General features: G+C 39.0%; 3 protein-coding genes across 3 annotated transcripts; 1 reads left to right on the top strand and 2 right to left on the bottom strand.

Moving 5' to 3' along the window:
- Window positions 1-799: 799 nt before the first annotated feature.
- Window positions 800-5,386, bottom strand: seh1l (SEH1-like (S. cerevisiae)). Its single transcript, XM_077721803.1, has 8 exons — window positions 5,149-5,386; window positions 4,161-4,211; window positions 3,702-3,848; window positions 3,032-3,243; window positions 2,632-2,730; window positions 2,121-2,261; window positions 1,861-2,015; window positions 800-1,291 (listed from the first exon to the last, which is right to left on the bottom strand). The coding sequence occupies exons 1-8, from the start codon at window positions 5,257-5,259 to the stop codon at window positions 1,134-1,136; spliced, it is 1,074 nt and encodes a 357-aa protein (XP_077577929.1). The 5' UTR covers window positions 5,260-5,386; the 3' UTR covers window positions 800-1,133.
- A 664-nt stretch (window positions 5,387-6,050) lies between these two features.
- Window positions 6,051-14,076, top strand: ptpn2a (protein tyrosine phosphatase non-receptor type 2a). Its single transcript, XM_077721395.1, has 9 exons — window positions 6,051-6,546; window positions 8,419-8,509; window positions 9,092-9,192; window positions 9,275-9,373; window positions 10,054-10,191; window positions 10,269-10,478; window positions 11,072-11,233; window positions 11,722-11,882; window positions 12,213-14,076. The coding sequence occupies exons 1-9, from the start codon at window positions 6,490-6,492 to the stop codon at window positions 12,400-12,402; spliced, it is 1,209 nt and encodes a 402-aa protein (XP_077577521.1). The 5' UTR covers window positions 6,051-6,489; the 3' UTR covers window positions 12,403-14,076.
- A 1,468-nt stretch (window positions 14,077-15,544) lies between these two features.
- Window positions 15,545-20,806, bottom strand: dync2i2 (dynein 2 intermediate chain 2). Its single transcript, XM_077720823.1, has 9 exons — window positions 20,610-20,806; window positions 19,470-19,730; window positions 19,269-19,378; window positions 19,001-19,158; window positions 18,821-18,930; window positions 17,542-17,709; window positions 17,027-17,259; window positions 16,773-16,930; window positions 15,545-16,241 (listed from the first exon to the last, which is right to left on the bottom strand). The coding sequence occupies exons 1-9, from the start codon at window positions 20,685-20,687 to the stop codon at window positions 16,003-16,005; spliced, it is 1,515 nt and encodes a 504-aa protein (XP_077576949.1). The 5' UTR covers window positions 20,688-20,806; the 3' UTR covers window positions 15,545-16,002.
- Between the last annotated feature and the right edge of the window lie 455 nt (window positions 20,807-21,261).

The following is a 21,261-nucleotide window of genomic DNA, read 5'->3' as shown; positions in this document are numbered from 1 at the left end:
AAAAATTCTATTATTTATTGATTAAAAAGCAACAACATTGTGATGCAGAATAATATAATTTATGCAGGAGACCACTTTGGAATTGCCCACCTCCAGCCATTAGTCACAAAGTTTTGCATTCATATAAAAAGTTTTTAATCCTCTGCAAAACTCTGACGAATTGAAAGGCTTTAATTTGACTTATTTATGGAGACAAATTCTTGCATAAAACAGATTTGTGCTTTGTGTGCAAAAAAATCTCCAGCACAATGTGTTGAATTCAATAGGTGGTTAAAAAACTATTTTCTTATTTCAGCAACGTCGGCTCCAACGCAGATCTTTCTGATGACAGCTTTACCATTTTTTTTTCCAGAAAAGCTGTATTTTGGCAGTAGTGATATGGCCTTACGATATGTACAAAATCATCGAATCGATGTCTGATATTTAGACATTTTGATTCATTTTCTGTACCGCTTATCCCCACAAGGGAGCCTATTCCAGGAAACTACAAAAAACAGCCAGGGGACACAGTGGATCGGTGGCTAGCCAATTGCAGGGCACAAGGAGACAATCATTCGTGCTCACACTCGTGCCTAGGGCCAATTCGGATACAGTCTACCATGTATGTTTTGGGGTTTTGGGAGGGGATTTTTTTTTAAAAGAGTACTCAGGGAAAACCAATGCAAATGTCACACAGAAAGGTTCAAACCTGGGATTGAACCCTTAATCTCAGAACTGTGAGGCCGACGCACTAACGACTCAGCTACCATTTTTACGTTTAATTTTTTTTCTTCCAGGAACTGAAACAATAGGCACAAACTCATATGAACTGGTTTATTTCAATTTACATAGCATGGTGGTTAGGCCTGATACACTGCAAAATAGAAGCATGGATTAACAAGCATCAGTACAAAACAAACGAACAAACAAATAAAAAAAATAAAAAAATATTTCACACCAGGTTGTACTGGATCGAATGTCAACAACCTGAATGTTGGAAAGCCACAAACCAAGCTCTTTGTAAGAGTGCAGTTTGGCTCCAGGAGTTTGGTCAGTGAGCATTCATTGTCCAAAACAGTGTGAGGCATACCAGGTTGTCAGTTTGGACTGGTTCAGGTTGCAGTGGGTGAGTGGTGTCAGGCAAGCCGCACCACCTACCTTCCTGCGGACATTCCATTTAGGGAATTCTGGGAGGTCTGGGAAGAGGATCCCACCACAGTTCTCATGGCTGTGGGCTGACCAGATGAACCTGTTAGTGGGCTGCCATCTCCCTTCAGGATTCCTGTACACTTCCAGTTGTCCATGTAGTTGGCTGGTAAAGATCAAAAGAGTTAAGATTACTCATCAATGTTGTGTGACACACAGAGTCCAGGAAGCATCATTCTACGTAACACAAAAATATTTTGAAATAATTCTAATTTCTAAACATAATAATCATGAAACTGTTTTAAACATACGAAGTATGACATCAGATTATGCCACTGTAAAACAAAATCTTCATACAAGATTCCTCAAACAACTCAGCAATAGCTTATGAGCATTTATCAGTACTCAATTAAAGGTTGAGTGCTGTAAAAGGTGGATCATATAAATTTGGGTAATGGCAGTGATTTAGACTTTCTGACCAATCAGGATAACTTTGCTGATGAGGTCATGATGCAAGTATGAAACGGTCTCAATGCATGTTGCATGTAGTTTGATAACATTGTCAACAACAAACTGTCACACGCATACCTAGCTGCAATTTAGAGTGTCCAATCAGCCTAACATGCATCTTTTTGCAGGCTGCACACATTGGTGGTTATGACGCAGATTCTCAATTATAAAGCCTTCATCCTTGTGCAGCTGGCCTAAATGTAGCTAACTACACATTGTGCTAACCTTTCCATAGACGCACACAGCCATCATCCCCAGAAGAGGCCAGCAAGGTGCTAGTGATGTTCCAGCTGACACGCCACACCTGGGAGTTGTGGTTGTCAAACTGGGCAACAATCTGCACCTCTAACTTGGTGGGTCCTAACGAGGTGCTCTCCTTTCTGAATTTAACAGAAAAAGCAAGTTGATTCTCAATTCAAATTTGGAACGCCTGTCTGTTATTCACAATTAAATGCATCTCTTTCAATTTCTTTTTTGAATCTCACCTTAAAGGAAGAAGTTTAAAGATTCGGACGTCTTTTGTTGCAATAGCGAGGATATGAAAGGATCGTCCCAGGTTTGGAGCAAATGCAATGTCATGCACTGCATCTGTGATGGTCATCAGAGTCTCAGCTTTGGCATATTTCCTTTACAAAATTGACAGAAAGAAAATCTTCAGTTCATTTATTTGACAATGACTGAGGGTGGCCTTATGGTACAGGATTATGTAGGGATTCAAATCTGATAGCATGACACACTACTACAGGATAACTCTTTAAGATTTTTTCCCAGAAAACAACAGGATTTATTTTAATTATGTTATTGTTTGATCTCTGTATCTGCAAACATGATCCTAATAATGTTAAAGGAGAAATTCACATTTTTGGAAATAGCCATATGGATTTAACCTCCATGGTATTATCGGGAAGTCATTCAATTTAACTGGTCTACTTGTGTCTTGAAACCAATCAAATAGGTCTGCAAATATCTCCCAAACAGTTGTATGGGTAACTTTACCTTGTGTTTTCATTGTACTCATAGATCTGGACTTTGCCACCGTATGTCACGTTACTGTCATCGCTTCCCACTGCAAACATTGGTGGGTGGGCGCGGGAGCTGGTTGAGAGGAAAAGGCACAAAATGTCACTTTTTGTGTAAAGTTATGATAGAGGCATAAAAGAGCTTAAAAAGTCGCAAAAAAGGGCCGTATGTTTGACACCACTGATCTAAACCAAATACACTTTGCAGAATGTGCAATGCTGCATACAATAGGCCAGGACTGGTAGGCTGACAAAAAGTTACCTAACCTTCTTTCTGGTTTCAACCATTAACCCTAACCCTAACCCTAACTGTCAAGACAAATCTATTCCAGGAAAGACAGTAAAACATTTCACTTGAAAAAAAATCTGGGTTTTACCTGGAGGGATTCCAAGAAATACAACTGCAGCTGAGCTTGCAGGAGATTTCATGCTGTAGGGACCATTGACTCAAGTTCATGACATCTGGAGCCTCATAGATCCTCACCACCCCATCCGCAGAACACGTGGTCAGCATAAGCCCCATGTGTTTGGGGGCAAATTTCACATCAGTCACAGAAGTTCTACTATCCACAAGCGTGGTTCTTTTTATCTAGAAAAAAAATGGGCATTAAATTAGTGCTCTTACACATAGACCAAAGCAGGAAACTTAAATGAAAAAAAAATGATTTTTTTTTACGCACCGGGTATGTATTTTCTCTAGTGTTATTGATCAATTCTTTCTAAAATCCTGTATTGTAAATGGGCCTACATATACATAGATATTGACACACACACGTACCTATAGGGCGCACTTAAAATCTAAAATTTTCTCTAAAATGGTCGATGCGCCCAATCGGTCGGTGCGTTTTGTCTGTGCATTAAACTCAATTTTTTTTGAGTAACTGGTTTTATTTTTTTTCCGGCACACTACTTATTGCGATCAACCCAACAAACGTTTACCCTAAAAATAGCCTCACCGCACATTCCAAGCATTACGGTAAATCCATTCAAAAAGATCCCGGAGGAGTGGCAAGGCATTTGACTTCTGTGTGCTTGCAGTGCTCTTACCCAGTGGCTCAATCCTCTTTGTTTGTCATTTGACTCGCCAACAATCTCCTCCCATACTGCCGCTGTCCTGTCGAAGGAGCATGAAGCAAGAACTTGTCCAAATTCTGGATGAGCCCAGGTCACTCTCCACACTGATCCACAATGTGTCTGTGGGCAGGTTCATAAATGTTGGCACCCTTGTTTTGTTGATTTAAATACGACCGTCATTGGTATCCCCATTCAAACTTAATTCACCATAAAAAGCTACTTTAGAGAAACTATTGAAAAAAGCTTGTGCGCTCTGCGATAGATGGCTACCGATTCAGGGTGCTCCCTGCTTCTGCCCCCAAGTCAGCTGGGATGGACTCCAGCACCCCCAGCAACCCTAGTGAGGATGAAGCGGTTCAGAAAATGAATGCATTTTTAAAAAAGCACAATTCTGTAAAAACTTGTAACTAATGTTCCATTTAGGTATCTTACCTTCCAGCTGGCTGTGCAGTGCCACTCTCCATTCTCACTTTTGTCCCACACCTAAAGATTAAACATCAACAGATGAACCAATTTGTTTGGGGACAATACCTCATCCCAATTTTAGGAAAACACGACCATAGCAGGAGTGAATTGACAATTTTACACGTCGTCTCGAATCAGGATTGCAGACTATATATTCGCATGCTTAATGTGTGTGCACAACATAATTTGGCAGGGGCTCTGTATCCGGTGTTGTGAGGAAAACCAAACCAAAGACAAAATTCTGGTTCTGTAGGCAATGTTTCTTGTAACATGTGTAATGACAACAGAATTGTGTTTTATTGCCATTAGTATTGGTGAATGAACAGATATGGTTGATATGTATTATGTCAACAACGTTACTTGTCTAAAAAGTGCAACTTCTAAAGAAGTTCATAGGATTGGAGGGTTACATGTGTTTTATTACTATCAGCATCATTGGAATTGTATGGAACACCTTTCTTAGAACTGTTTGAATTCTAAAGAAAATTGATGTCAATGGACTATGTAGACATCTGTGAGATAACACAATACTGTTACCATTAATGTTTGTGTGCTTTTGTTCATAAATGTATGCCATAAAAGTTGAGTAGGCCTAGTTATCTATATATATAAAGGTCCTTATCAATTATCACATTAGGAAATAAATCTTATAAAATGTAGTTTCTTACTATTTACCCCACACAGAATTCTTACCGGCTAAATAGAGATATAGGGCCATATATGCTATTTGACCGGTTACCGCCTACGGAGCCACTGCCACATAATTTAGCCTTAATGCAACATGGGCTAAAATTGGTCGCTGAAATGCAAACAGTACGTACTAAACCGCCAGGACATGTTATTTTCTCTACTTCTGTCGAAAACTTAACCCCGTTAAATTCAGGGTACAGGACATGGAGCATCGTTAAAGCAAAGCTACTAGAGCTAGACCTAACACGAGCACGAAGTCACTTACTTTGACACTTTGGTCACTGGAACAAGTCGCCATTCTACGGCCGTGGAAATCGTACGACACATCATGAATTAGATCTTTATGGTCTGCAGCAATGCTGCGTGCAACAAACATGTTTACAAATACAACTACACTGAGGACAAGACCACTCGTCAAGCTAGTAGGCCTGTCATGGCGTGAATATGTTGTTGGCGGTAAAGAATTGCAAGACCATAATTGGGATTACGTTAAACAACCACAGTGGGGCGCATTTTTACCAACTTCTTACCCAGCTTGTAACGAGAGGAGTAGTACACAAATACATAGGGAAAATGGACCACTGCGATATTGGTTTTCCGGAACAACCTGTGATTTAATTTATAATGTTTGACATTGGCATAAACACAAGGCACAAACAAAGAAAATAATATAAAAGGGTATCGATATTCGTATTGTGTAATAAAACTAGATGTAAGACGTGCGCTTTGAGTGAATGGGAACGACCTACGGCATTTGTCGGTCATTTTGCGTCGGGGACGTTGTCAAAGTATAGTTTGTACTGTAAAATATCTATAAATGGCTCAATTTTAAAAGGGCTTGTTTTTGTACAAACGCCGTATATGCAGCAAATTAATAACATACTTAAAAATAATCATGATTTTGAACATAATTTCTGAAACAGGGTCGCTGAGGGTGGTGGAGCCCCTCGCGGCGGCGAAGTGGCTTGCGCGTCGGGCACATTTTTTTACCCCAATGCAAATCGTTTACAAGGGTATTACGCGCTCTTTATACCACTAATGTCCATGTCGAGGGATGTTCCTCTTTTTGTGCCACCCTCTTCCTGTCATTTGTCTTGTTTTGAGGTCACTTGCTCGTCATATCGGGGCATTAGCGCCACCTACCTCTCTGCAAGGTTGAATATGCAAGACAAACTATAAACTGTTTATATACATTCATATTGGCCCATCTAATTTTGTCGCCCAAAAACTTGCCTGTTTTCTTGAAATCCAAACTGTATTCAAATTTGCTGGATGTATTTATTCATTTTAAAAAATGCAAATGTCTGTTAAAATATTTTAAAAGTGTGAGTTCAAATCGTCGAAGCCTCGGCTAATCGAGCAGGGTAGTGGATACTGTCAGAGCTGACAGGATCGTCATGCAGTGTGGTAGTGGAGTAACAGGCAGTGAGACAGGCGGAGAGAAAGACAGACAGACTCCCCATAGGGATCCCCACGGTCACAGTCTCTCACAGTAGACGACTGTGAGTGCTGTGTAGATGGCTGCCAGAGAGGAGTAACTTGGTGAACAGTGTCGCCAACATAATTTAGTCACACAGAAAGTGTCCGGGGCGCTATTCACATTACAATGGAGCGGGAATTTGAAGACATTGATTTTTCCGGAGGATGGCAGAACATTTACAACGTAAGTTGTTCCCTATATACTGGGCCTCTGGTGTTTTTATGACGTTCGTTTGCTAATTAAACTAGCAAGCCCATTTGCCTGCTTGCGTTTAAAGATTGTTTATTTTCTTTTATTTAAACTACCTTTCCGGTTGAATTCTGGTCACGTGGATATTTAATCCATTTTGTGAATGAGACGTATTCAACAGACCAGACCCACTTTTGAAAAGACTAAGGAGAACTATCTTTGTGTGCTAGTAATGTTCGACTTCCGTAGCCAGAAAACGTGCAAATGCTGCGTTCCAATTTGGGCTCGGTTAGCTCATATGCCATTTGACCTCGGCAAATGCGATCGTCACATTCTGAGAAGTCGTCACCATCAGGACTTTCAGAGAAATAAGGCACGTGTTTTACCGCTACTTACAACGGAGCCTTCCGTACGTTCACATTATCACACTTGGGTTCCGCTGAACCGAGGCGTCCTGTGGCCATGGTATACACAACACTTAGATTTTCCCAAAATCATGAACATCAGAGCATTAGAAGCAACAAAGATTGAGCAATGTCAATGAAAAAAAGTCTGTTTCAGAACAGGAGAGCTTGTTGTTCCATTTTAGCCCTTTGCACTTGAGTTCCCAATTCAAATAAATTGAACGGATACTGACTCTATGCCTCCAGGTACTCCAGTTTCCTCACACTTTCCAAAAACATGCATGTTAGGCTGATTGGACAGTCTAAATGGCCCCTAGGTATGAGCCCTGTTTTATTAATATCATATTTTTATTATGTTTTTTTTCCATTTACATTATCTATTGAAATATAGTAAACATTTTGGCAGAAGGGCGGCCCGGCAGCTCAGTGGTCAGCTTGTCAGCCTCACAGTGAGGGACCTGGGTTCAAACCCAGGTCGGTCCACCTGTGTGGAGTTTGCATGTTCTCCCCTGCGTGTGTCAGTTTCCTCCGGGTACTCCGGTTTCCTCCCACATTCCAAAACCATGCATGGTAGGCTGATTGGACACTCTAAACTGCCCCTAGTTATGGGTGTGAGTGTGCATAGTTGTCCGTCTCCTTGTGCCCTGCGATCGGTTGCCCACCGATACAGGGTGTCCCCCGCCTCTGGCCTGGACTCGGCTGGGATAGCATTCCCTGTGATCCTAATGAGGATGAAGCGGTTCAGTAAAGGAACTAATGGATGTCTACCAGTAAGAAACTCATTTAAACGACAGAAGGATGAAAAGATTTATGTATCTGCCTACTTCTATCTAAGTAATTATTGCACACTGTAAATCTTATAAACTTCATTTCACTTCTCAAATAACATTGTTTGTCTGCTATATGATATATTTAACTGAAATTGCTGATCAACCAATGATTCAAAGGACAGTCTTAAAAATGATCAGGGGTTCCAAATCCGTTTTATACGACTAACTGGAATATTCACACCCATCCTCTTCCAGGAAAAATAGATTAGAGGTCTAGCTCCACTCTTGGTAGGCATTGAATTCAATGAGGGCTCTAGAAAGGGTAAACTGGAGGTATTGTTTTATGACTGTAGCCAAATTGAAAATGTATATATTGAAGTGGCATTCCTATTGTAATATTATTTTTTTTCTCAGTAAGACGTATTTATTATACTTAAACAATGGCCATGAAGGGTTTTTGCTGTGAAGCATATTTAGTAAGAAAGACGAGTCAAGCAGGATTCCGGGACTCAACAACAAAAGCAAAATAAATAAACTGGTTAAGCAAAAAGCTTCCACATTTACTAGAAAAATCATTGATTTAATCTTGGTGTATAATACTATTGTTCCAAATTACGATTCGAACATTATCCACGTGGTGAGTTTTTTTTTTTTTTATAGAACAACTAACATTGTTTTGTCTACTCCTACAGGAAATCCGCACCCAAGCCAGTGAATACTCCTACAATGTGGCAAAACTCCCTGTGAATCGAAATTTGAATCGTTACAGAGATGTTAGTCCATGTAAGTGTCATATCAGACTTGTATTTTGAGATGAGCCTTGTGTAAATATTTTAATGGTAATCTCATGTTGGAATTCAGAACATATTTAGTTTTGAATATTGCAATAGCTGCATCAACTCGAGTTCTGCACCTAGGAGGACCTAATCTAGACTAATTTCTTATCTTGTACTTGCACTAAAACTTCATAGGCTGATAACCACTCTAGTCATTTTGTACCTGACTTCAGTGGTACCTCGAGATATGCGCTTAATTCGTTCTGGGACTGTATTTCGATTTACTCGTAACTCAACTTAACGTTTCGCATTGAAATGAACTAAAAACCAATTAATTCGTTCCAACCCTCTGAAAAAGGGCATTTTTTTCAGTCTTGTTTTAATGCAAAAAAAACAATGTCTTATGTTTGTGCCAATGCTGTGTACATTATGTAGATTGGAAATTAAATGACTTGCTTACGGTACAAATTGGTGTCCTTGAAGTTTCTTACATTTGAATGTGGGTATGTTGAGCTCAGTTTTCTTGTGTACTATTTTTTAAAAAGTCTTCAAAACTTGTAACCAGTCATTCTGTATCTCCCAATTTTAGATGATCACAGTCGGGTGAAACTTGAAAACTCTGAAAATGACTACATCAATGCAAATGTAGTTAAAGTGGAAGAAGCTCGTAGAACTTACATTCTTTCTCAGGTGAGCTGTGCCATGAGCAACAATAAATACCTAATTAACTGAATTTTTCTCTTAAAATCATTATCTTCAATGGGATTTGCAGGGGCCTTTAAGGAACACTTGTGGTCACTTCTGGTTGATGATTTGGGAGCAGTGTTCCAAAGCTGTTATAATGCTGAACAGAATAATTGAAAAGGGATCTGTAAGTACATTACAACTAATTACTTGCAATGCAGGGCTCAACACTGACGTTTTTCAGCAATGTTTGAATTGTTGCACAATGCAAGGTGAACAATTAGATGAAATAAAGAATTTTCTGGTTGCAAAAATACAGCATTTTCTGGGGCATGTTCAAAATTCGGAGAGACGACCAAAATGCGCCGAGTTTCTCCACAGAATATTTATTCCCAATATATATATATATCAAATTCAGAGCTTCTCCCCACCACAGCTCTGGGTCAAAAGAACAACCCCACACAAGTTACACAGGCTTGTACATGCTTGATGGTCAGCGATGGTCCCAGGGCTCTGCCCTCTCCGGTGACCGTCCGGATGTCCCGGCAACACTGCGCTCGTGCATATATCCCGCATGTACCGCGCATGCACAGGTGGACGTGCCCGCATACATCAAAGAAAACACTCTTCTCGCGCGTGTAATCAAAGAAGCGATGCAAAGCCCCGCTTTGTGGGCTCAGCGGGGGTGCAGAGGGGTCAGTTCTGGGACACCCAAGCTTCACTGTAATGAACCAAAAACAAGATTAAAACGTCCCAGTCTTCAGTATGAATACGCAAAACTGCAGTTGATTAATCTTGCTTGAAAATTGATATGGTTCCTAGTTTTTTTTTACACCATACTGACTGAATTAATTTGTATTTTTGTAGGAAAAATGTGCGCAGTACTGGCCAACTACTGATGAACTAGAGATGTCTTTTACTGACACAGGTTTTGTTGTTAGCCTAGTTTCAGAGGAGGACCATTCCTATTTCACAATCCGAGTGCTAAAATTGCAAAACATAAAGGTAAGCATGACTTTTGTGAAGGTGGTATTTCTTTGTGTCTTGTGTAAACAATTAACATCACACATACTGTGTTATAGACAGGACAGTGGAGATCAATTTATCACTTTCACTACACCGCATGGCCCGATTTTGGTGTCCCCGAATCGCCTGCCTCTTTCCTAAACTTCCTATTCAAAGTTCGGGAGTCTGGTTCACTGGGCATGGTGCATGGTCCTTCAGTTGTGCACTGCAGCGCTGGAATTGGGCGTTCAGGGACCTTTGCCTTGGTGGACACCTGCCTGGTCTTGGTGAGAACAGGGATATTTTAAAAATATATTTTAACAGCAGTTCATTTTTACTAAAGATGTCCAAAGAGTCATGAATTACAGTAAAAAAAAAAAAATCATTTTTTTCTGGTACAAATCAACTTAGGTGTATCAGACCCCAGTCAACATAGCTCCAAGGATCACTGGGACACAAACCCCAGCACCACGATAAGCTAATACACACCCCTACTAATTTTCCTAAAACCCTTGGTTACAACACCTGTTAATTCTCATGAAATTTTTCCTAACTTTAAAAAATACAGAATCTTGCAGCATCCATTAGTACTTACCTTAGCATAAGCACCAAGAAACACCACATGGGCAGATGTAATATGTAAGACAACAGTAGTGTGGGATTTTTTTGAAGTTTATACAGTTTTATACCCAATAGTTTATTAATTGTGCATTTATAAATCAACTTCTACAGAATCATTCAGAAAAATTGTAGAATAGAGATTAGGTGCAGTCAGCAGTGTTATTGTCATTCCATTAGTTTTTAAGTCTTAATTTCAGGGTTTTTGATTGTACGGATTTGCCTGTATCTTATAATCAATTAGGGAAAATGTATTTTACAGATGGACCGAAGTAATAACCCATCCTCAGTGGATATCCAGAAGGTCCTTCTCGACATGAGAGAATACCGCATGGGCCTTATTCAGACTTCTGACCAACTGCGCTTCTCCTACATGGCGGTCATTGAGGGAGCCAAACTCCTAGGGACCAACAATTTAACAAAGGTAGATCTTTAACCGGAGATGACAGTTATTATTATTATTTAAATGTTTAGAATAATGAAATCGAAACCATCAGCCTGGGAGGAGACACAAAAAAGTGCAACGCTCCACCCAGTACTCGTAGACACATTACGTGAGGGAGTTGCGACCAGAAAGACATTGCCCATGATGTTCTTATTAGCAGCCTATTCCGTCCGCTGCATGCTTGTATATCAAAATTTATCTCGTATCTCAAGATAAATATTTACTCGGAATTTTACTCGTATCTCAATTTACTCACAATATCCCGAGTCAAGGTCAGCAGCGACCGATCACCATTATACCCAGTTTTGATAGAGATTCCAATTTTGTATTTGGGAAAACAAGCAAGAAGCAGTTTTCAGAGTGGGTGGCTTTACAATATTAGTAATAAAGGGAATCAATAAAGTGAAATGTGAATAATCACTTTGCAAGTGGATTTATGGTGTGCCCTGAATGTTTTGCTTGTATAGATATGTGGTGATAATTTGGAGCCAGATCTGCCTCCACCTCCTCCCAGACCTCACCTGAACAACAGTAGACCTTCCCTGGAATCTCAGCCACCCTCAAAAGACCACATACCCTGCCTGGTACTTCAGAACAACGACCACAAGGAGACGGAAAGCACTGAACAGTAAGAAAACTATCAGTAAAAATTCTCTTGAGATCTGATAAAGAAAAAATGATGGTTGCGTTAATAATAAGGGAAGTCAAGTTAACTTAGTACTGATGCATTTTTTTAATTGTGTTGGTATTGAAGTAGTCATGTCACAAAAAAGAAGAAAAAAATTTCTTTGTTTAGATGCATCAACTTGTGTTAATCCTTTCTAATTAGAAGTTTCGTGATTGGGAAAGCTTTTGGTCTCAGTTCTTTGATTTGTTGATAGGGATACGAGGAGATGGGACACACTAAAATGTAAGGGTTATGTAAGGGTTAGGTAATGTGTTCCTTTTCCTTTTGCAGCGTGAGGAAGCGACACCGTGAAGAGAGAATTGCGACCACTTCACAGAAGGTTCAGCAGATGAAACAAAGACTGACCGACTCAGAGAGAAAAAAAGAGAAGTGGCAGTACTGGAGGCCCATTTTGCTTAATGTTGGTGCTGGTGCCGCATTGGCTTTTGGTCTGCTGGTTTGCTGGATGTACTCCCAGTGAACCCCTATCAGTAACTTGAACTGACTCTTACTTTGCACCAGTACCTGAGATTAGGTACTTCTCAATGTAGATTTAGAGGGTATTTATTTCTTGAGGTCACATTGCAGGAGCTCTAGATCAAATGACTGTGTATATTTTTAATAGATTTAAACAAAATTAGTAACATCTCAGGATCTTGGTGCCAGCATGAAAATTTCATTTCCTTCTTGTTTCTGAATGTACTTTCATAAAAATATTTTTTATGAATGGTGCAGTGCAAAAGACCATTTACCTTTGTTTTCATTCTTCATTAACGAAAGCAACAAGTTAACATATTTCTGGTCAGGCATACTCATCGATAATCCTTGCAAATGCAACCTGGAAACTCGCTGGTGGAAATTGTTCCGAACATTTCATTTGAAAATGATGTGGAAATGTGTCCTACCTTGCGACCAATCAGTCAGGGGGTGCTTTTAGGGCACATCATGTAAAAACAATGATTCATACATAGACTCTACTTTCAGCTTTAACAAATAAAAGTAATTTACACACTTGGAAAACGTGAAGAAATTCAATCACTCGTCTATCAGGATCCAACAGTCGTTTCTGGCCACCATAAAAAAAATTCAACTCTCTCTGTTGCATGGTTTGGACCAACCTAGCGAAAGAATCTTAACACACACACACACCCATCCATAAATCACTCTTTGATAAGGATTATAGGTGATCAGGCGTAACAAATCCTCTTTGGAAAGTCTCTTTTTGCAGGAACTTAAACCTCCAGTAAATTTCCCACTCAGCTCCCCTTGTTGAACTGCAGTTATGGATTTATTATTTGAGAAATGCACAACTTGTTCTTCCATTCACATTCAAGATAGCATCCCAGAATAGATTGAGTATATATTTTTACATGACTGCTGGCTGCTTTGCTTCTGTTTTCACGTCAGAATTGTTTTCCCGGCTAACATTTTCTGAGGAAATGTTCAGTTTTTATGTCGCTCGTTTGAATCCGTCAATGTCGGTACTTCCCTTCATGGTTGTATTGACCCACTGGATGGGCTATTTTTGTGTCTTTACAGGTTATCCCACTGTCACTCTAAAAGGAAACCAAAGCAAACCGCTTGATTTTCTCAATTTTTCTACTCCTTTTTGCTGGAATGTATATTCTATTGGATCTGTGACACACCTGACTCCTATTAAGTGTTGCACCTTGTGACAAAATTGGTTTTCAATAAACTGGGACCAAGTAATGTTAGTTGGAAGTGGACAGCAGAATGAAATTCCTTTGTGTGCAAAAAAAAAAGTCTACGATGTGCTTTCTGTTCGAGGATGTGCCTTCATTCTCATTTTAGATAGAACAAATGTGTGTTACCAGGTTTCCTGCAGACAAAGGATTTAAATTCTTGGGATTTTTTATTTTATTTCCCCAGAACAATGCATTTGCTGCTCTGTTCTGACTCCCCAAGTATTCTGTCTTAATCATGGCTTGGGTTGACTTGGATCTCTTGACGTTGAAAGATCACTGTCAGGGTTTTATCAGTTTTTCATTTTACCCGTTAACATTTTATTCATGGCATTCCATCTATTATTGCATTCCGGATATTATGTTTTAAGTATGCCATACCACAGTGATAAAATGTGTTGTTTGAACAAAACAATACAAATTGCTACTTCAATAAAACATGCTTTTCCAAAGTCTGCCTATGCATGTGCTATTTTGTAGAAGATATTTTAGTGATTAGAATTAGGACATTATTGAGTCATTTTCAGAGAATCGGCATCGGGTAAAAGATTGGGGTTTTACGAAATCTAATTTATTAATCATTCAGTGTTAACTCATTGACTAGCAGTGAAACAATGGCAATGCCTGCGAAACATAATCGCTTAATGGTCCCCTTAAGATGGATTTGATGTTTTTAACAGTCAATTGCAGTGAATCAGAAAGGCTACAAATAACAAAATAAGTTAATGGGTTAAGGTTTTACATCTGATTGGGTATTTTTTCATATCTTAATTGGATGAACTGGCTTTAATTTTTTTTTAAGCCTCTGCCCCCAAAAAGTGTAGAAGGTTAATGTTTAAAAAGACAAAAAATGTTTTGCAAGTTAATTAATAAATTGCCAAAGTATATGTATAAGCATATCTTCAAAATCAGTTGATTCAAACGAATGCAAAAAGATATGTGATTAGGACAGCCCTACTTTACAGTATTCACAACTTTTCAACTTTGGAGCTCAGCTTTTGCTGTTTTCATGCCATTACTTCAGTCAGAGCATGAGTCTAATCAATTTTGGCATAAAGGCAGTCCTCTCCCCGTGGATTCCAGGAACTGATTCAATATTTCGAGAGAAATCCTGGCTCATATTGAGTATCATAGTAATTTAATTTGCTCATGTCTGATGATTTTTCTTAGCACTTCTGTTCGAGGAAGGAAAAAATGTACTAATTCCTATTTTATAGATGACTTCAATGAGTAGTTATACACATTGTATTGGAGAAAAGGGCTACATTTACGTTTTAAAAAAAAGTGGACAATTAAGGCCTTAGTGTAGTAAGTACATATGTTTTTTTTTGCACACATGAATAAGTAATCAATGTATAATGCTACATCAAAATAACAAATAAATTCACAGGCAATAAATATAAACAATTTAATTGAAAAAAATTGTTTAGTTTACAGACAGCACTTGGCTTACTTATGCTTTTTGGAATATTAAATAACCCATTTTGACCTATGGCCTAAAATACTACTGCCAGCCCTTACAGTGAAAATAGATTTGATGTCTATTGCATTCAATAATATTAATTTTATAATAAGACAACAATGATTGGCCAAGATCCAACATGATACTAGCAGTGGACAAATCTCTGTAATTTAAAAAAATGCAATAGTTGTCATTGCTGATGATAGACAAATTCAACTGGGATTCCAAATTTCCCGAAAAATATAGGATGTAATAAGGAAATAGTGAAAACAGAGAAGGTGCATGTTTTTATTTTTCTAAACCTGCTAAACAAAATGACAAGGAGCAAATAAGGATTTAGTCACGGCCAAAAGTTTTAAGAATGACACAAATATAACATTTTCACAAAGTCTGTTGCTTCAGAGGTTTTAGGTGTTTGCCAGATGTTTCCATACTATGATGACATACAATTAGAAGCATTTCACATGTATCAAAAGCTTTTATTGAGAATTACATGTGTTGGGGCAATTTGATGATGAAGAATGCCTTTCCCAGCACGATGGAGCACCTTGCCATAAAGCTAAGGTCACAACAAAATGGCTTAGGGCACAAAACATTACGACCTCCAGCCTGTGAGGACATAGAAAAACTGTCTATTTAGAGTACAACATGCACGATGTAAGCTTAATCATGGACTGATGCTCAGGGAGAACATGCAAACTCCACACAGGTGGGCCAACCTGGATTTGAGCCCAGATCCCCCACTGTGAGGCCGACGTGCTAACCACTCATCCACCCGGCCGCCCTGTGGATAAATAGCCATCCTTATTCTGTCTCCATTGGGAGACCAAAAAAAATCTCTGAGAGATCGAATTCAAATGAGCGAATTGAAAGTAAGCCGAGGTCCATTACGGCAGTGTCCATCCATCCAAGGGTGTCATTCTGTAACCTGATTAGTTATCTGGTCCAGAAGTTGGCTCTCTGTAGGAATCTGCTCTGTCAAGTCGGTGCTCAGCTTCCAAACACCAACTCTCCCATCTGTTTTTCCCACCGCAAGGAGGCCGGGGTTTTTACAGTTGAAGGACAAACAGGTTGCAGCATGGCCAATTCCTCCTGGATCGATAGTTGCTGCTGGTCTCGGGGACCTGCGACTCAGATCAAATATTTGCACCTCACCTGGTGGAAGAAGAGTACATTTATAATAGCTAATATTAGGTGATGGAAGATCAGAATGTTGAGGGTGATTACCCTCACCACAGGCAAAATATTGCTTTTGCTCTTTGCTGGGTATTTTTACAAAATGTAATTACTTCCAATGATGAGATGGACAACCATGCACACTCACACCCATACCTAGTGTCCAATCAAAGCTACCATGCATGTTTTTCAATGTGGGAGTCATGAACGTCACTTGGAGCCATTTCAAAGCAGCTGGTGGTCCCAAGATCAACAGTGCAACCAATTGTTAGTAAGTATAAAGTGCTTTGCACTGTTTTGTCAATGCCACGATCAGGAAGAAAACGCAAGCTATCATCTCAGAGTTGTAGAAATAACTGGAAACTCAAGAGAGCCATGACATTATGTTCTTCACAAGTGTATGTAAACTTTTGACCACAACTGTACTATATACATACACATATACGTATACATACATACACACACACACATAGATGTTCATGGATACATTCAGTTGGTCTTAATTGGTACCTTGTCCTGTGGCTGTAGCAAAAAGCAACGGCCTGGTTGGAGACCACTGCACCTTAAAAACGTAAGTGTCTGACACTCTAAGTGAGCGTAGTGGGTTGGTCTGCAGCAGAGAATGGAGGTGAGCCAAGCCATCAGTTCCCGCACTCAAAAACAGGTTCCTAATAATAACAACACATCATTTTAAGTCTCCTTTTACAAGTCACCAGTTATATTTAGACCTATATTCACCCACTGTTATGACAGTGAATGTTTACCTGTGAAAAGGTGAGCAATGTATAGAGTGGACCGGGCCGCCGCCAGGCCTGAAAGCAAAGACGGCTGGAGCTCGGAGTGGAACACTCAGACATTCAGATGGGATTGCAGCTGGCGTATGTGAGGAGAGGGAGCATCTAAGCAGTAGTCCACCTTCAGAGCCAACTAAAAAGGTATCTGGATCCCATGGAGACAGATCCAAAGAGGTGACACCCACAATGCTGCTGCCTTCACCCTAAAACAAAATTCAATTTGTTGAAAAGTTCCTATGTAGTATTTTTTGGCATTCATTGACGAAACCTATCGAGTCATTTTATCTGGTTTTCTAGACAATTAGCATCTAAAATGTCCAGATAATACATTTTATAGCTATTTTAATTCAACCTTTTTGCTTGTTTTTCCTAAACAGACAGGTTCTGCACCAAATATTATTGTTTTTTTTTTCATGTAAAAATGTGCTCAGTTCCCCTTTAAAGATAACACATACAATTTTGGGTCCTGGTAGATTGAGCCTTACCTTGAAATTGGTGTTGCTGGACAGGAGTTGCTGTTGCAGGACTGCAAAGGCAGCTTTCAGGGAAATTTTTCCTTGTTCTAGGCTCACAGTCCACAGCTGAATCCTTCCCCCTGAGCATGCACTGAGAACATCATACTCTCCTTTATTCTGCAGGGGTACCCAGGTAACCTATTTCCACACAAACAATAATTGCCCTTCATTCAGTCAAAAAGTTCTAATTCTGTTCATGGTTGACACCGATATATTCTAGAGCACTGGTGTCAAAGTGATGGCCTGGAGGCCAAATCTGGCCCGCCGCATCATTTTGTGTGGCCCGGGAAAGTAAATCATGAGTGCCGACTTTCTGTTTAAGGATCAAATTCAAATGTAGATTATAGATGTAAATTATATTTCCTGATTTTCTCCTTTTTAAATCGATAAGTGCAATTTTTTAATCCATTTGATTTGATTTTATGTTTTTAGTTCAAAAAGCATTTTGTAAAACCTAAAAGTAAATATAAAGTATTTTCAGGTTTTCACTTTAAAATTGGACATAATAAATAAAATATTTTGTTTCCTTTTTAAAAGAAAAACATGATTTAAAGACGTTTTCCTTTACTAAGAAAAAAAGTTCTAACAAATGTTGTTTTAGATCTATAAAAAAACTGAATATTTAGGGGTTTTGATCCATTATTTTCAATCTCTTTTTTTTAATACATATAAATATTAGATCTAAAATGGGGTGGCTCATTGGTTGAGTGGTTAGCACGTCGGCCTCACAATGGGGGGACCTGGATTCGAATCTTAATTCAAACCTTTGCATGTTCTCCCTGGGCCCGTGTGGGTTTTCTCGGGTACCCCGGTTTCCTCCAACAGTTTTGAGATTGAGGGTTGATTGTAGGGATAACAAAAAATCCACATTCCTCACGCAGTAAATTAATTTAAAAATATTTTCTAACATTTTTTTTATCTTTTTTTCTAAAATAGCAATCTTTTACAGAAAAATGCTCAAATGTATAAATTATTTTTTCTTTAAGTTATACATTACAATATCCTGTTTTGTTTTGTTTTTCAGAAGGTTGGAACAAATACATTTGTTTTTAGTTCATATCTATGAGAAACGTTCATTTGAGATATGAGTAAATCGACATACAAGCTCAGTCCCGGAACGCATTAAGCTTGTATCTCGAGGTACATTGGCAATGTTCTGGAATGTATGATTTCAATAATTTTGAATGCCCCTTTTATAGCCTTACACAAGAAAATGTCACATTGTTGTTCATTTCTCTTTTACTCTCACCTGACATACAGGTTCTCTATGGCTGTCTGCGGACATGCCCGTTTGCGCCAGTACTGGATCTGTAGATTGTCTGGTGTCCCAGATCACCACTTCACCAGTGAACAAACCCCCTGCGGCCACATAAATCACATTGGTCACACATTGGCCAACTTACCGTATGATAGACTAACATCTGTATACCTGCCATGATAGCGGGGTGTTTGGGGTGACAACATAGAGATGTCACAGCAGTAGGAACATCGATGACTATATCTGCTTGCTTTGGCTTCAGACCACTATGGTCAAGGTTCCACGTGCAAACATATGATTTGTCATTGCTCCAATCACCTTCTGCCATCCTGCCAACCACACAGGCAAAAAAAAAACAAAAGTATTAAGCCTTGAAAAGTGTTCAATAAACTTTTTCAAAAGGTTCGTGCTTTCAGAAAGGCAGTGAAATCATTTATACCGTCCATAAGCACAGGCTATTACAGCACCAGTGCAACTCCAAGACACACTTGTTACATGAAGATCTCGTTCCAGGGCCCTGGGATGTTGAAGTTGATGAAGGCATAACACCTATCAAAAAAGTAGGGATGGAAATATTAACAGGTATTATAATACTGATGTGGCTAATATGTTATGATTGATAGAGTACATATAGACTTACCTTCTGATTCTGTTCTTCCCAGTTCACCTGAAAGCCATCAAAAGCATGACTTTTGGAGTTTTTGACCAACTCTCGGATGACTGGAACTTCAACCTTACGTAGGAACTCCTTCAAGCTTGGAAAATGTTGTGCATTTTGGGGGTCGTGGAGGTATTCTGTTGTTACATGATCCTGGGGCTCTGTCTGTGTACTGCTGATGACACTATGATGAACCTGTACTCCTGCTTCAGCACTTTGTATGGATCTCGTCTGGCAGCCTCTCTGAAAGATGTATAAGTAAACACATAAACACACCACTCGTAACAGATTAGGCTCAAGATGGATGCACTTCGGGATATGAAAACTCCTTTATAAGTAATCATATTAAAAAAAAAGCATCATTTTGCTTATGCATTAATATTGACTTCTAAGTGCTGGTTGACATCTAATGAGTGTCAATGGGCCTTTTTTTGACCAATTTGACTCTTGAAACAAGAGCACATGTTTATTTTATAGGTATTGGATAAAAGGGAAGAGGAAACTATTCTGAACAATAATATTTCCTTCACACCTTTATTAATATAAGCCATTACCCATCAAGAATTTCAGGTTGACGTGTCACGTTTTGGAGCACAGAAATAAATTGACACACAACAACAAACACTTGGTTGATTTAAATGTTTGCGACACTCACGTAAAGCCAGTTAAACAAATGAACTATGTAATTTGCTCCTTAGCTGCAGTATACACATTTAACCATTAGAAGATCTTAAGAAATTGAAACCGATGAATTAGATAAAAAAAAATATATGTGAGGACAGATGAGTTTTTAAATTTATTTATTTTCTCAGACAATCTGGAATCATGGAGATGGCTTGTTTATGTACAGATAGGTGAATATATCACTAGACATACTTTAGAAATGGAACGGAGGCGTGAGTGGAACATGGAATGGGATCATGGATGAGATGAGGAAAGACAAGCAAATAGCTGGAGATCAGAGGATGCAGGGAAAGCGGTTGTTCGCTTCCATGCGTTATACTTAAAAGTGCAGACTAAGGAGATGCTCTTACACTATTTCGTTTTCCAATGATTGATGCTTTTGACATTCGAATGAAAGTGCATTATGTATTCAACTTAAACATCGTCGCTCAAACGTACCGACTCCTGCACCGACTGCTGAGATTTTCTCCAGGACGACTGGATATTCACTGACACTTGGGCTTCGTCCGTAAACATATCAATAAATCTGATTATGAAATGATGAAAAAAAATATTACACTAGATTACAAAGACACCATTCTACATCCGTCAACAAAAACGAATTTCTTCTTCGCCGTCACTGTGATTCTTCTTCTAAATCAGATAGACGCTCGTCAAGCGTAAATCTGAGGCATTACCGCCATCTTCTGGTCAGTTACAATCGGCATCATATAGTCCACTCAGCTGTCATTCAATTTGTCAGTCCAGAGCTGTCTGATCAAAATTTATCTTGACCAACATAATCTGAGACTACTTTAGCTGGACTAATGAGATGGTTTAGTGTCCCAAATCAAAACCACCCAAAAATTAGGACATCTGCCACTTATGTGGTATTTATAGAAGGAATAAAACTTCCAGGATCTTAATGAAGTGTGCTTTTCAGAAGAATTAAATACAATTTAAAAATAAAAATAACAATGGAGTACAAATTTTATTTTTTTTCCCTGAGGTGTAAGAAAATAAACAAAGTATAAAATACCCATGAATAAATTGACCAGCTTCCTCCAATATGCCGCGCTACCACATTCAAAATGGCGATGACATCGACGTG

The sequence above is a fragment of the Stigmatopora nigra genome, chromosome 7 (genome assembly GCF_051989575.1).
Source record: "Stigmatopora nigra isolate UIUO_SnigA chromosome 7, RoL_Snig_1.1, whole genome shotgun sequence".
Taxonomy (NCBI): Eukaryota; Metazoa; Chordata; class Actinopteri; order Syngnathiformes; family Syngnathidae; genus Stigmatopora; species Stigmatopora nigra.
The sequence above is the reverse complement of the archived record's forward strand: the minus strand, read 5'-3'. Positions and strand labels throughout refer to the sequence as shown.